At 37.6% G+C, this 16,567-nt stretch overlaps 1 protein-coding gene across 6 annotated transcripts in view; it reads right to left on the bottom strand.

Annotated features, from left to right (window-relative positions):
- Nucleotides 1-5,876: 5,876 nt before the first annotated feature.
- Nucleotides 5,877-16,567, bottom strand: part of phf21aa (PHD finger protein 21Aa) — a 395,003-nt gene continuing 384,312 nt past the window's right edge. For all 6 annotated transcript variants that reach the window (XM_073049161.1, XM_073049163.1, XM_073049159.1 and 3 more), the window contains one exon: nt 5,877-10,832. In XM_073049161.1, coding sequence (XP_072905262.1) covers nt 10,614-10,832 — 219 coding nt within the window. In that variant the 3' untranslated portion in view covers nt 5,877-10,613. The remainder of the gene's footprint in view (nt 10,833-16,567) is intronic.

Genomic DNA, 16,567 nt, shown 5'->3' with positions numbered 1-16,567 from the left:
GCTGCACCTAAGTGAACTAGCCCCAAAACGCCATAACTGTCCACTGCAGTCAGGCATGCTTGTCATGGTGCTCAGATTCCATTCTATGAACTCAGGAATTGATCAGCAGGAGGGCTGGAATGAAACAGCATGCTGAGAATGGAGCCAAAAGAACATGAAAGCATCTCAGGTTAGTTTATACAGCCCATGCATGTCCCTCTATATTACACATCAGTTTAAATTAATAGAGGTTTACATAAACTGAATTGAACACATTTCTGAGAAAAAAATTGTAATTCAATATACTGCACTTAATTATAGGCAAGTTCATATTTTGCTCAATATTTAAAGTTCTGCATACATAGGCATAAGGTATGTACCTAACAGCAGTGTTGATCTCAAAGCAAAGTAAATCCTCCAAACTTGAACAACTACAAATACATGCAATTTCGCAAATTTCTTTTTGCTAATTTTGCTGGAAGTGTTTTGTGGCATTGTTGCAAAAATAATCATTCTGATCTCAACTCTCAAAATGTACCTTTAAACTATGGACATTATACAAAAGTGCATAATTAATATACCAGCCTGAATTAGCTGATATAAAAATCCTTTAAGTTGTGTATATGTGCCCTACAAATTTTCATAAAGAAAAAGGTAAGTTGTGAGAGAAATCCTGTTTATCACTATAAATCTGTGTGACACAATTCAAATAGTTTTTGTACTCCCAATCTACGGATACATTCGTTATTTTTAATATATTACACTTAATTCAAACTGATTCATATTCCTCATTTCCTTCTGGTCTTCAACAATACAATTTAACAGCACAAATTACTGGTTCAGTTTTCCTTTTACTTGTCCAAATAGGACTATTTAGCCTCTTGCAAATTTGTCTCAGGAAGTGCTATAGATTAAATATTCTAGTCCTAGGAGAACTACATCTGACTGGGTCTGATTAATGAACTAATTGGGGGACTGTTGTGCTCCAGACCTGTCTTACCAAGTCTGTTTCAGTCAGCCCTACATTGCCATTGCTAAAAAGTCCTGATTTTGGCTATGCAAGAGTCTTGATCCAGGATTAGAAGAGATGGCATCAATGTTCCTAAGAAATTACCAGAGCACGTTCTAAAAATAATGCTACATTTTCTAAAGTGTAACTAATATTTTAAATGAGCTAGGCTGGGAGAGAAAAGAAAAGCTGGCTTAGAAAGCTTTGACAATTTTTAAAAATTAATTAACAAGGACAGGGCCAGGTCTATTAGGATCTCTATGTTGCATTTCATCAACTTCCATAAAACTGAAAAATTCTACCCATATATACACATTCATTCTAACTATTAAAATGCACATAAAAAATAAATTGACTTTGTCACATGAACTCAAAACATACAGTGAAAAGTGTTGTTTTGCAGAAATCAAATCAGTAAGCATTGTGCTGGGCAAGTGTTGCCACGCTTCTGGCTCCAACTAGAAATAATGACGCAGTATTTATTGATTAATTATCTATTCTTTGCTGCACAGGTAACAACACTCAGTGTAAGCAATGAATGCGACTCCAAACCTCCCAAACCACAAAATTTTATCAAAGTTGCCTGAACAGCAGTTATTAACAATCTGCAACTTTCCCAGGAAAGCATCAGCTCAGTGAGAAGCTGTCCATTAACAATGGGGAAGGGAAAGTTCTGGAACATGTACATCTCCTTCGTCATCCCATCACCACCATGAAACGTATTTGGGCAATCACATCATATGTGCGACCTTGGGGAAAGAGCTCAAAAATGCTTCAACAATATTCCTCTGGTAGTTTATCCCTGGACATGATGACAATCATTTCCAATTTACATAATCTAGAATGTCACTAGAGAAACTTAACAAAATGAAATATATTTTAATTGAAAGGATTTACGCAGAAATATTTATCCAACTCCATGCAACTCATAACTAATTTATAGTAGATCTGCACCTCTTCTATTCCACATCCCCTAAAATAGTTATCCATACCCTCTTCTTGTGGTCATTCTTGATATACTTCTTTAGTCAGTGAGGGCCATTGGCAGATTGCTTGATTTCCAGACTATCACAGCAAAATATCAGAAATAAGACGATGAGATGTACCTACCCACCCCACCCCACCCCCACACACCTATGGATACAAATAAATTGTGGCTCTCCAACCCTTTCCCAAGCCAAGTTATGATAAATGAGGACATAAATGATTTATCCACACATACGTAATTCGGTTAATAGGACCAACTGCTAATCGGGGCAGCTGCTTACTTGGGACAACTCTGAAAGAACAGAAACTAATTGAGAAGTTTTCCAGGATTCCCTTCATTTATTTGGGGCACTATGCTGCTTAACTGGGACAGGAGAATATTTCCGACCAGTTTCTAACTAGCATCAATTGTGTGCACTTGTGTGGACATTACAGTGCTAAGAGCAAACAGTTTTTAAATGGAGTCAGTTGCTTGTGTTTGTGTGTTATGTATTTGGGCCGATGGACACCAATTCAAAAAGCAGAGATTTTTGATCATTTGTTTTTTTATTTAGACTTAAAAAATTCAGACCTTTGCTCAGATATCACCAAAAGATTTGACACTAGCCAAAAAAATTAGTCTCTGGACTAACACTGGATTAATTCTTTTGTCCATAACTATTAGAAACTAAATAAGTGGTTTATAGTATTAGCAGTGTTCTATAACAAAAGAAATTCTACTGATGCTGGACATTCCAAAGCAACACACACAAAATGCTGGAGGAACTCAGGTCAGGCAGCATTTATGGAAGTAAAGAAACAGTCCATGCTTCAGGCCGAGACCGTTCTAGCAGTGCTCTAATTTGTTCTGTATTTTATTTAAATACATAATTTGTTACTCAGTTTAGCTTTTTTTAAAGTATTTCCACGAAACTTCGACTTATTGGGACAGCTGCTTAATTAAGCCAAAATGTAGTGGTCCTGATGTCCCAAATAACAGGATATACATTAATATAGGATATACTTCAATATAGCATCTACATCTACCATAATCCAAGGTACTTAGGGCAATAAAACACAAAATTTGTGGACATGACATTCACATGAAGTGAGTAAATTGTATTGTACAATGTGCAGAGTCCTGGATAGTTCAATGGTGACACCGAGGCTGCAGGGCCAACACCAGATCACAGCCAGGTGATTCCATTGTTTAAAGAGTGAGGAGAACTTCCTGATTTGAACTAATTGAAAGATAACTGTGATTTACCACTCATTTTGGGTGAGTGATAAAAGAATCAGAAGGGTGTAAATGGGCATGGGAGAAAGCATAGTTAAAAAGGAATAATTGGGAGAATCGGAACTGATGGAATTGCTTTGAGTCAACATGACTTCATGGGCTGAAGGACCTCGTTCTATGTCATAGGAAAAAAATAAGTATATGAAAACAAAGCTAGAGACTGAGATTAAGATATTGACAATTAATTATATTGTTATGAGAGCTTTCAATATTTTAATTGTTTTAAAGGTTGATTATGTTAAACAAAAAGCAATCAAGGAAAATGCCTGACAGGAGAAAAATAGGTTGTATGTTCCAGGAGAAATGATCTAAATTAAACGGTACAGAGAAAATGAAAAATGCATACCCCTTGCAGGCCCAACATACAAGTTCCTTCCAGACCATTAAAAATTACAGATCAAGTGGCAGATCAATGCTGATTGATGGTAAACATTAACTAAATTAACTGAATAACTGAGATACCCATGAACATCCTATAGTTCTGCTCTGCCCATTTGAGATAATAAATCAAGTCAATTTCAGGTCATTCTTTATATACCTTGTGTTCAAGATCTAAACTCAGTTTTCAGTTTCCAAATTTAAACCAGCAGTTAGGAATACCTGCACAGAAAAAACAAACTAGATGTATAACAAACAACACACACAAAATGCTGGTGGAACACAGCAGGCCTGTTCCACCAGCATTTTGTGTGTGTTGTTTGAACTTCCAGCATCTGCAGATTTCCTCGTGTTTGCTAGATGTATAACAAGACTCGTCATTGTGTTGAGGTAAACTAGATTGTTCAAATAATAAACTAGTTCGAGCATAATAGGTTTCATTACACTTGGAATACTGTGTATAGCCCTGACTTCCATCTTAGAAACAGGTTGGAGACAAGAGCACATTAAAGATTCATAGAGGTGCTCTAAAGTTGTCAAAAGCAACAGAAAGGACTGTAAAGGCTTAAGGTTGAAGTATGATAAAACAGCGGTCTTTAGAGTAATGAAGGGGTTTGATTGTCTTAATTTGTGAAGAGATCTAAAACCTAAGGCAATGAGAATATTAACAGAATTACAAACAAGTTTCTCGGGAATATTTTATTAACACACAGTGTAATTAGAATGTGGAACTTGCAACCTCATGGAGAAATTAACTTAAAAACACTGATACATTCAAGGCAAGGTTGGCAAAGTGTTTTGAGGAGACTGCACTAGTAGAAAATATTAAGATATTTGTTGAACTGGGAGGGTGCTAGCTTAGAAAATGAGCATCAACACAAACCAATCAGTACCCAGTGGTCTACATTGCATATAAATTTTAAGTGATGAATGAAGGGATGGGCACCAAAACCAATCTCATACCTAAAGCCTTGTCCAATGGCACATGGGTGTGCTGGGATACCATGGTAAACATGTCTAAATCTGGTATAGTATAGGTGCACATAGTATAGATCTCAAAATGGTGCACATGGTTTTGTATCATCTAGTAGTAAAAACTCATGTGAAGTTAATATATTTCTATAACTATAGGGAACTACAGTCAAATGTTGTAGACCACCATACTTTGTTTGCTACAGCTCATGAGATTTTACCTATCAATCATTTGAGACATGTGGTTAAGAAGGCATACGGTGCACTGGCCTTCATCAATCGTGGGATTGAGTTTAAGAGCTGAGAGGTAATGTTGCAGCTACGTAGGACCCTGGTCAGACCCCATTTGGAGTACTGTGCTCAATTCTGGTCGCCTCACTATAGGAAGGACGTGGAAACCATAGAAAGGGTGCAGAGGAGATTTACAAGGATGTTGCCTGGATTGGGGAGCATGCCTTATGAGAATAGGTTGAGTGAACTTGGCCTTTTCTCGAGAGGTGACTTGATAGAGGTGTACAAGGTAATGAGAGGTATTGATTGTGTGGATAGTCAGATGCTTTTCTCCAGGGCTGAATTGGCTAGCAGAGAGGGCATAGTTTTAAGGTGCTTGGAAGTAGGTACAGAGGAGATGTCAGGGATAAGTTTTTTATGCAGAGAGTGGTGGAGTGCGGTGGTGGTGGAAGTGGAAATGATAAGGTCTTTTAAAAGACTCCTGGACAGGTACATGGAGCTTAGAAAAATAGAGGGCTATGGGTAAAGCCTAGGTAGTTCTAAGGTAGGGACATGTTCGGCACAGCTTTGTGGGCCAAAGGGCCTGTATTGTGCTGTATGTTTTCTATGTTTCTATGAGATGGATATAATCACACAATAGACACTTTGGAAAAATGAACAAATGCATGTACAGTATTATTTGGGGGGTGGTGGTGGTGGTTCAGCTGTGTGTAAAATATACCAAAGCCTGGACTTATCACAGATTAGCTCCCCCAGGTGTAAAATGTTTGTTAAGTTTTTAAGTTAAGATTCTATTCAAGGAATCTGGTCCAAGTCAGGTGGCCCTGGTTCCTGAGAACATAAGTGCCAAAGAAACTCATTATATGTAGATGGCTTACTGTCCACAAGAAGCCATTAAACCTCATAGTGGATGATTGCTGGAAGAACATTTGGTTGTCTCACATTCAAAATACTGTGTACATGCCAATATCAAAAGGATACCTGAGCATTACTTAGTTACTGCACAAGTTATTTGTTACTTGTTGAAAGGCAACTCATGCTGTATAATTTGAACACATTCTCAACTTTGTTTAATTCAAAAATAATGCAAGTTTGTTACAAAAGATTACTGCATTTCAGAGATGCATCATGGTCACCTGTAGGCAGAAATGGTATACTATGAAATCATCTGAGAATGTGGAAACAACCTTCATCTTCATTAAATACGTAATCACTAATGCTCTAGAACAAAATTCATTGACCATTGAATTTCTAAAGTTTTAAACACCACATTCTAGTAAAGGCAACATCTCTGTTAAATGACAACATACTTTCTTGGGGAGTTCATGACCACAACACATGTGAACACTAGCAAATTATTTGCAGCTGTAACTATGCTGATTAACCTTATTCAAGAACATTTCCCCCATTCCATCAAACTATTATACAGAGACAAGGGCTTAAATTAGATATGAAAGGAATGTGAATGAATGTTTAAGTTGTCTTAAACTATACACTTAAAGTTGTTAATAGTAAAATATATGCTAGAAATTTTAAATAAAACCAGAAAACATTGGAAATATTTACATTTGCTGATTAATAGCAAAATATATGCTAGAAATTTTAAATAAAAGCAGAAAATGTTGGAAATATTTATCTATGGAGAATGGGTTAATATTTTTCTTGCTACAGCTAATGATTTCTTTTCCTTATGACCTCTTTTTACAGTGAATAACTTTGCTTTTAACCCAACTCACATCCTCTAAATAATATGTTGCTATGGGAACCCACATGGTTTTCTGGTGCTGCATCCTGTTCTCTCCCTGTGATTTTCATTAAATTTGCTTTCAATTTCCAACCATTATTTACCAAGTGGACCATCTCTGATTTTGTGTTCGATTTTCATCACTTCAGGTGGCAGACTCATCTCAAATTTATTATACAAGCTCAATGACATCCATTCCAACAGTATTTATTTCTTCCATTTCACTTACTGTTGAGGATTCTATTGTGTCTCTACTATAAAATTAAAAGGGTTCTGACAAAATGTCCTAAGACCCAAGCATTAACCCTTTCTGCATGGATACAAACCCAATGTGCTAAATGCTTATGTAAATTGAATGTAAATTTTGCAGTTTTCTACAATACTTGTGGGCGATCCCTGTGTCCTCTGTTGATTATACATCTGACCAGTTGACTTGGCAAATTTGAATCTGGCAAACAACCATTCAAAATACATGACCATACAATAATTTAAGTCTTCAGCATGCATTGGGTGCTACTTCAGTTTGTTTCACATCTGCACAAGGACATATTCAATGCTGCAAATTCATTCTGATGTAATTCTTAAACGCTATAGTTGACTGAGGATTGATGCTCAGTATTAAAAGTTTACCTGAAAACTCCCTGATCTTATGTAAGATTTTCTTGGATCTTAGTTAAATTGCTTGCTTAATAACTGCAAGAATTTCCCATAGACTTCTAGCAATGAACTATTCAGTATCTTTTTTTTTTAAAAAAACCCTCGATTTTGTAAATTTGAAGAACAAAATCTAATAATTTAGCCTCATGAAAATATTTTGGCATGGCTATCACTATGTCTTCAATAGTGACCAGAAATGTACTGTATAAATTGATACATCTTATTCAATAACGATATGAGAAAAGGGATGGGATTTTGGGAAGTTGGGAATAGGAGAGGAAGATTGTTTTTAACTGATTAATTATCTCATATTAATACAAGTTGATGCTGTTAGTTCAAGCTTAAATATCATGAGTGCAGGTTCACCAAAGGAAATTACAGTTTGTGATGAGACAAAAAATGTATTAGCAGCAAATACCATATATTCACAATTATCATATTCTCAATGCAAAATTATTATTCTTATGAAAAAGGTTAAGGTTATGGAATAAAGAGAATGCTGGAAAAGGATTCTCTTTATTCCAGTTTTATTTTTGACCTGAATATTAATAGTTTACTTTGCCAATTTTGCCCTTTGTGTTTTGCTATACAATGTCATTAAAAATTCAGTTATCCAAGCTGGCAGAAGGTGAATATAGAAGATATTACTATCCAAGAGTTCATATATTTCAAATATCCAGAACTTAGTACTTTTTAAATGAAGTCTCCAGGAAATTAGAAATTTCACTTGATTTTCTCTCCCAATCTTAGTGTGCCAAATATTGACGTGCACCTTTCCAAGCACCAATCAGCAAACTCATATCTGATCAGACTTGTCAATGTTGGTTTTACCAGACAAGTCATGCAGGAGACTTTAGAAGATACTCTAGGTGACATTGTGAAATTTATTTACGACAGTGATGAACAATGGAACACAAAGAAATGACAATGACTTCAAAAGTCATGAACTCAAGTGTTTTCCAAAGGCAATGTGAACTGAAACATAAGTTTTTGTATGTTAGCAAAGCATAACAATTTATAGCTTTTAACTCACAAACAGCCATTAATTGCTGCATGTGACAAATAGTGTACCAATAAGAAATGGTAGTAAATGTTAAGTTAAGGGCTAAATATGACCAGGACAGACTGTAGTAAAGGAAGGCAAGTAATATACTTTGATAACATCTCCATTCCCACCAAGCAAAAAATCATGACAGTCTCTTTGAAACTGAACCAAGGTCAATTAAGAACGATTATGAACATTGGTGGCTTCATAATTGACTCACTGCAGTTACCAAATGACATTATGTATACAAGGTTATTTTGAAATATTTATAATTTTTCATATTATTAATTTAAATATCATTTTTCAGCTTATTCTCAAATAGGCATTATAATCGGCAGAACAGAATGTCCTAATAAAGGCAACAGAGACATTTACTGACAGGTTTGTCCTGACTGAGAAGAAAAGGAAGAATAAGTATCTATTTTCATGCAGGATTGTTGAGGGAAGCACTGATGTTAGGAGATACTGTAAAGAATAAAGAAATAAAGATTTTGGGATACATCCAGAAATGCTTCTGCAACCACATTTTTTTTATTTAAATTACTATTCAGCTTTCACCAATGAATATTTGGTTGCAAACCAAATCAGAAAAAAATCTTTTGGCTTTGAGATAGATTTTCTTCATGTTTATCTGTTATTTTTATAAATTGCAATGAGTATCAATTCAATGAAAAAATATCTTTAATATGACTAATGTTCAGAATTGGGTTTAAAAACTTTGTAAAAGACCAATACGAAGTAATGACAGAAAATCACTATCTTTGAAGAAAACTCCTCCCTCCCCTTCTTCCCAGAAAAAAAATGTTCTGTACATGCACCATTGTCAGAGTGGGTAGGCAGCAATCAGGAAAATTCAATTCTTCACATAGCTAGTTCAGAAGAAATTCCTTCTTCCATCTGCCATGTTGTTTGGTTAGTAATTACAAATATAAGTATAAATGGCTGAATTTTTCACTGTGCCAAAAGTAAAGGCAAGCACACTCTGATATGTTAAATTAAGTACAACCAACATTAAATATTAATGCAAATATAAATTTCCATTCTGGCTGTACTTGCACAACAAACAACAGACTTACTCCTTTTTCTTTACATTAACTGAAGACCTACGACCATTATACTTAACTGATCTCATTACCTGTTCAATCCACTTTTCATGAAGTTGGAAATAGTAAGAACTGTAAAACTGTTCCAGTATATTCCCCAGTAAACTGAAGATCATTCCCTGCAGGTTCAATATAGCTTTTGGCAGTTCAGACAATAGCAGATGTTTTTTTTACACGTACAGAGAGTCAGAGAAAGTGTGAGGGGTGTTTATGTGTGGGGCGTGTGTGTGTGGGGCGTGTGTGTGTGGGGCGTGTGTGTGTGTGTGTGTGTGTGTGTGTGTGTGTGTGTGTGTGTGTGTGTGTGTGTGTGTGTGTGTGTGTGTGTGTGTGTGTGTGTGTGTGATGTATATATATATAATATATATTTGCATTTTTATATATATATACAGAATCTGCTCAACTTCTAACACTTTGTTTTCTATAAATCACATCATTAGGAAACAAAAGCACTCAACAATTTTCATATCTAATTTGTTTAACACTAGGAAGACCTGAATATTTCCCAAACCTTGAACTCCCCCAAAATCTCAGGACAAATTCAGTCTGCCTGCCTTGTGTCTTTCCAGTGCCCAAGACACTGAAATAACTACTTGTACAATGAACAACCACATGACATTTTAAAATAAAGTTAAAAAGAAACACTCTTCATCAAAAGCCATGCATGGTTTTGGTGCCACCATATACCTTCCAAATAATAAACCTCCATTTGTTTTTTTTCATATTTAAAACAAAATAGTAATATCATTGTACTCTGTGCTGTGCCCATTACGCAATGTACCTGTCTCTGGATGTACTTCTGATTCTGCCTTTGCTACTTCAGTCAAAGACCGGAACCAACATATTCCCATGCCTTTCAACTTCCGCTTTCTGCACAACGTTTCCCCATCATATTGAATTGCATTAAATATCTGCTGTTCTGCTCAAGCAGTCCTGGACTTGAGAATCATGAATGCAATCCATGATCAGGGCAGATCATTAAGTCATGACCATTGTTTTCTAACTATTTCCCTGAAGAGTAGACAAACTAAAACCCAAATTGGTGGCAGCAGGCACACACTGGTATTTCACTTGGCTTGACGCTGGTTCTTACCAAGCTGGCGCTCCCAATGTGGATCTATAAGAACAAAATCCAGCACAGAATCCCCCTTCAATTGGCAAGTCAGGAACAACCTGTCACAATTTTGTTCCCAGAAAGGTTTGTAAGTTCTACAGTATCTAGCCCTTTCTCTCAGCTACTTGGTCTCTAAATTGCTGTCACAGTTCACTGGTGAAGGTTCAACGGTGGGAGCATTCATATAGTCTGTGGGGTTGTTGACAGCCTCATCTGTTGGTGAGTCATTTTTTGTGAGCTGTATACCCTGGATCAGGTGTATTAGTCGTTTTACTTTTTCCAGCGAGGATTGCATATCCTTCTGCCGAGCGAGCAATGTGTTCTTCGTCTCCATACACTTCTAAAGAAAAAGGAAAAATCTCTCAGCAAAAAGTCATCAATTTTACTGAAAGGCATATTGATTCCATTTCCCCTGTAAGTTTTAAATTTCCAATTCCCCACTTTGGGAGACTCCACATTTATCCTTTTGCTAGTCTATACCAAACACTCCCATAGTACCAAATGAAATTCAGTGGTATAAGTCTGAAATTGCCTATTTCAGTTGAAACACAAGTAACAATATTAAATTAAATGTAGGAAGATCTTGGTGCTTTGGAAGAATAAAGTGATTTGGGGGCTCATAAGTTCAAGCTCATAAGGCACAGTTAGCGTCTAACAAAAAAATCATAAAGCTCATGGGCTACATAGTTTATTGCCAGAGATAGAAAAGGTAAAATTTTAATAACACTAGTCAGAATAATATAGTGCATTATTGTAGAAAGGATAAGGCAGCAATACAACATATCTAATGCAGATTCACTAGATGCTGTCTCAGCGAAGTGCAAATACAGAGATTGAGATTACTGTTGTTGAGATGATTCAGTATCTCAAAATTTTGGTAATGTTGAGGCTTAATGAAGTCAATCAAACATTTAACTTGCTCATATGAGAGGCATTGTAAATACTTCATCTATTTGTGCCCGTCATTCCTTGATACAGTTCAGGGTAGTGTATCGGGCACATATGTCAAAGGGTAAATTAGTCTGTATTTTTCACAATATTAATCTGATTTGTGATAGATGTAATTCTCAGGTGGTCACTTTAACTCACATGTTTTGGTCTTGCATAAAGTTGGAGAATTTTTGGAAAGATGTTTTTAAAACCTTATCTAAAGTGCTGGATCTGGATTTACAACCAAACTTATTTACAGCTATTTTTGGGATTATTCCATCAGAAGCAGGATATATTCCTGCTTCCGCTCAGCGGATGATAGCCTTTTCAACCTTATTGGCTAGGTTATTAAGCCAGTTTACTTAAATGGAAGGACCCTAACCCTCCTACCGCCTTTTATTGGCTTTCTCTATCATGTCCTGTTTAAGTCTAGAGAAAATAAGAAGTCAAGATATTGGATACATCCTTTAAATTTGAAGAAATCTGGCGACCTTTTATTCAATATTTTCATATGATCTGATTTTTGTACTGATTCTCTTCCAGCTATTTTTTCAAAACCTTGGATTTGATCAGAGAGCCTCTCTTCTCTTGGATTTTCTCTTAGGATGGACTGTCCAGTCCTTTTTTCCCCCGTTTAGAATAGTGGGTTTCTTTCCTCTTTTTTTAATATATAAAAATTTCTAATAGTCCTTCCTTTCTTCATAAACTGAGAAGAGGAGAATTATACATTCTATATCAAATTTATACTTTGTAGATCAACACTATGTGTGATTCTGATATTGTTTATTTTACCTTCTGTGTGTACTGCTATTGACATATCTCCTATCTCCTCCTGTTTGTATACACACATTTAAAAAAAAATCAATAAAAAGATAGAAAAAAGAAAGAAAGAGAGACATTGATCGAATGGATAGTCAGAGGCTTTTTCTCAGGGTTGAAATGGCTAGCACAAGAGGACACAGCTTTAAGGTGCTTGGAAGTAGGTACAGAGGAGATGTTAGGGGTAAATTTTTTGACGCAGAGAGTGGTGAGTGCGTGGAATGGGCTGCCGTTGACGGTGGTGGAGGTGGATACGATAGGGTTTTTTAAGAGACTCCTGGACAGGTACATGGAGCTCAGAAAAATAGAGGGCTTTGGGTAACTCTAAGTAATTTCTAAGGTAAGGACATGTTCAGCACAGTTTTGTGGGCTGAAGGGCCTGTATTGTGCTGTAGGTTTTCTATGTTTCTATATCTGGAAATACAGACTGAAATAGAAGCTAGAATTGTATAATTTATCTAATTAAGTCACTAAACATAACTGACTTTGTCCATGGATAATAATATATTTTCTTAGTTATAATAATTACTTTGATCTTCATCTTGGACTGTTCAAAAGCATTCTTAAGTACTTTTATTTTTCACTTTGCACACACGATGCCTACAATTTTTTTTAACATAAATTACCATTGGCAAGGGCAGTATTTATTGCCCATTCTTAACTATTCTTAAGAAGGTGGCAACTACATTCTTGAATTATTATAGTTCTTCTGCTAAAGTTATCTGCATAAGGATAAGGAATACCAGGATTTGGACCCAGTGATAAAAAACTTCCATGCATGGATATGTCTCGGGGAGGAACTTGCAGGGTGATAGTGTTTCCATAAGCCTAATCCCCTTGTCTTTCTTGGTGGGATATATTGCTGGGGAAACCTAGGCAAGTAACTACAGGCCATTTTATAGCTTGCACATATTGCAGCCACAGTGCACCAGCAGTGTAAAGAAGGGATACATTAAATGTCGTATGTCCATCCATTCCGTCAGTCTATCTGTATTATCAAGTCTACCAATATCCTCCCCGTTCTTTACTGATTTCCAACTCATGACTCCTCAGCAACTTCTGGAATGGTGCTTTATACACCAACATCCAAGTCATTAATATGCTTCAAGAAAGCCAGCAGTCTTAAACTGACCTTTAGAAAACAGTCACTGCAACTTCCCCAGCCCAAGAAACAGTTCTTCATCAAGACTCTTACCTAACTGCAAATCAAAATTATATCCAGGCTGTCACGGGCCATTTTATTCCATTGACTAACAAACCAATCAAGTTGCACTTTACCAAGTGCCTTCTGAAACTCGAGAACATTACTTACATTGCCTCATAAATCTTCAGCTACCCTGAAAAATTCAATCAAGTTGCTGAAATAAATTCTGACTTATGTTGACTTGTACACACCCATCTGAATAATTACTGATGTAGTCTCTGATTGTACTTGCATACTTCTCGGCTGCTGAGGTTAAAACTATAGCCTGCAGTTCCTTTCTCATCTTACAGACTACTGACCAAGCTCTCCTGTACACTTTGAAAGCTTGGTGTGCTATTCTGAAAGCAAGTCTATTTTCTGCATGGTTTATATTTATCGTCACATTTATACTTAATCAGTAAAACAATTAGAAAAATAATGTTGTAGGATCTTTATCTCATTTTTTTTTAAGAAAGAAAGATTGGTTAAAAGAAAAAAAATAAATCATGCCCTAAAAATAGAATCCCAGAGCACTTGTCCATTCAAAGTACATTTATATACAATTATATACATCTCATCATTCTGAAAACTATTTTGTTCCAAATCATGTTATAAGAAACAAAATAAAGTTAGTTAATGCATGCATACTTCATTAAGAGAACTAAGACAAAATTTCCTCAGAAATTTCATATTATTATGTGCACTATGCATATATCTGATCAATTATACAAACCATAGAATGGTTCATTGAATCATATACAATTTATAACGATTCAGAGCAAGAAGGCTGCGAGTGGAATGGCTAAGGATTTCTGGAGCGAAGGCATTTTACTACTCGGAATAAAAGAGAGGCAAGACTGCGCAGGTGCATGACGTCAGCCAGTAGAGTGGGAAAAGTTTAAAAAGGCAAGGAATCTTGAGCGGTTTTAGATTCGGAGCAAGAAGGCTGTGAACGGAACGGCTAAGGATTTCCGGAGCGAAGGCACTTTACTACTTAGGGTAAGAGAGGCAAGATTGCGCAGGCGCAACGTCAGCCAGTAGAGCAGGAGAAGTTTAAAAAGACTGCCATATCCAGCGGGCAGCAGAGTGAGAGGTAGTGGAGTGATAGGGCTTTGGCTCAGTGGGCTTAGATGGTAACAAGGCGAGGTAGGTTTACTTGTGTTAATTGCGGAAAGGAAGTATGTGTGTGAGGCCGGTTTTCTGTGCTCGGTGTCAGATGTGGGAGTCCTGGAGTCTTCCAGCCTCCAGGACGGCCATATCTGCACCTGGTATGCTGAGCAGCAGCTCCTAAGAAACCATGTAAGGGAACTGGAGATGCAGCTCGATGACCTTCGTCTAGTCAAGGAGAGCGAGGAGGTGATAGAAAGGAGTTATAGGCAGGTGGTCACACCAGGGCCACAGGAGACAGACAGTGGGTAACAGTCAGGAGAGGGAAGGGCAAGAGTCAGGTACTAGAGAGTACCCCTGTGGCTGTACCCCTTGACAATAAGTATTCCTGTTTGAATACTGTTGGGGAGAGGGAGACAGCCTACCTGGGGGAAGCAACAGTGGTTGTGCCTCTGGCACAGAGTCCGGCCTTGTGGCTCAGAAGGGAAGGGAAAGGAAGAGGAAGTGAATAGTGATAGGGGACTCTATAGTTAGGGCGTCAGACAGGCGATTCTGTGGACACAAGAAAGAAACTTGGATGGTAGTTTGTCTCCCAGGTGCCAGGGTCCAGGATGTTTCAGATTGCATCCACGATATCCTGCAGTGGGAGGGAGAACAGCCAGAGGTCATAGTACATATTGGTACCAATGACATAGGTAGGAAAAGGGAAGAGGTCCTGAAATCAGACTACAGGGAGTTAAGGAAGGAAGTTGAGAAGCAGGACCGCAAATGTAGTAATCTCCGGATTACTGCCTGTGCCACGTGACAGTCAATATAGGAATAGAATGAGGTGGACGATAAATATGTGGCTGAGGGATTGGAACAGGGGGCAGGGAATCAGACTTCTGGATCATTGGGACCCCTTTTGGGGCAGGTGTGACCTGTACAAAAAGGACGGGTTGCAATTGAATCCCGGGGGACCAATATCCTGGTGGGGATGTTTGCTAAGGCTACTGGGGAGAGTTTAAACTAGAATTGTCGGGGGGGGGGGGGGTGGGAACTGAACTGAAGAGACTGGGGAAGAGGCAGTTGGCTCACAAATAGAGAAAACTTGGAGACAGTGTGTGTGGGAGAATAGGCAGGTAATAGAGAAGGGACACACTCAGACTGACAGTTTGAGATGTCTTTATTTAAACACAAGGAGTATTGTGAACAAAGCGGATGAGCTTAGAGTGTGGATCAGCACTTAGAGCTATGATGTGGTGGCCATTACAGAGAATTGGATGGCTCAGGGACAGGAACGGTTACTTCAAGTGCCGGGTTTTAGATGTTTCAGAAAGGACAGGGAGGGGGGCAAAAGAGGTGGGGGCGTGGCACTGTTGATCAGAGAGAGTGTCACGGCTGCAGAAAAGGTAGAAGTCATGGAGGGATTGTCTACGGAGTCTCTGTAGGTGGAAGTTAGGAACAAGAAGGGGTCAATAACTCTACTGGGTGTTTTTTATAGGTAACAAGGATATCGAGGAGCGGATAGGGAAAGGGATCCTGGAAAGGTGTAATAATAACAGAGTTGTCATGGTGGGAGATTTTAATTTCCCAAATATCGATTGGCATTTCCCAAGAGCAAGGGGTTTAGATGGGGCGGAATTTGTTAGGTGTGTTCAGTATAGTTTCTTGACACAATATGTAGATAAGCCTACAAGAGGAGAGGCTGTACTTGATCTGGTATTGGGAAATGAACCTGGTCAGGTGTCAGATCTCTCAGTGGGAGAGCATTTTGGAGATAGTGATCATAATTCTATCTCCTTTACAATAGCATTGGAGAGAGATAGGAACAGACAAGTTGGAAAAGCGTATAATTGGAGTAAGGGGAATTATGAGGCTAACAGGCAGGAACTTAGAAGCTTAAATTGGGAACAGATGTTCTCAGGGAAAGGTATGAAAGAAATATGGCAAATGTTCAGGGGATATTTGTATGGAATTCTGCATAGGTACGTTCCAATGAGACAGGGAAGTTATGGTAGGGTACAGGAACTGTGGTGTACAAAGGCTGTAATAAA

This window comes from Hemitrygon akajei, chromosome 6 (assembly GCF_048418815.1).
Source record: "Hemitrygon akajei chromosome 6, sHemAka1.3, whole genome shotgun sequence".
Taxonomy (NCBI): domain Eukaryota; kingdom Metazoa; phylum Chordata; class Chondrichthyes; order Myliobatiformes; family Dasyatidae; genus Hemitrygon; species Hemitrygon akajei.
Note: the sequence above shows the minus strand (reverse complement) of the source record. Positions and strands in the feature narration are given on the sequence as shown.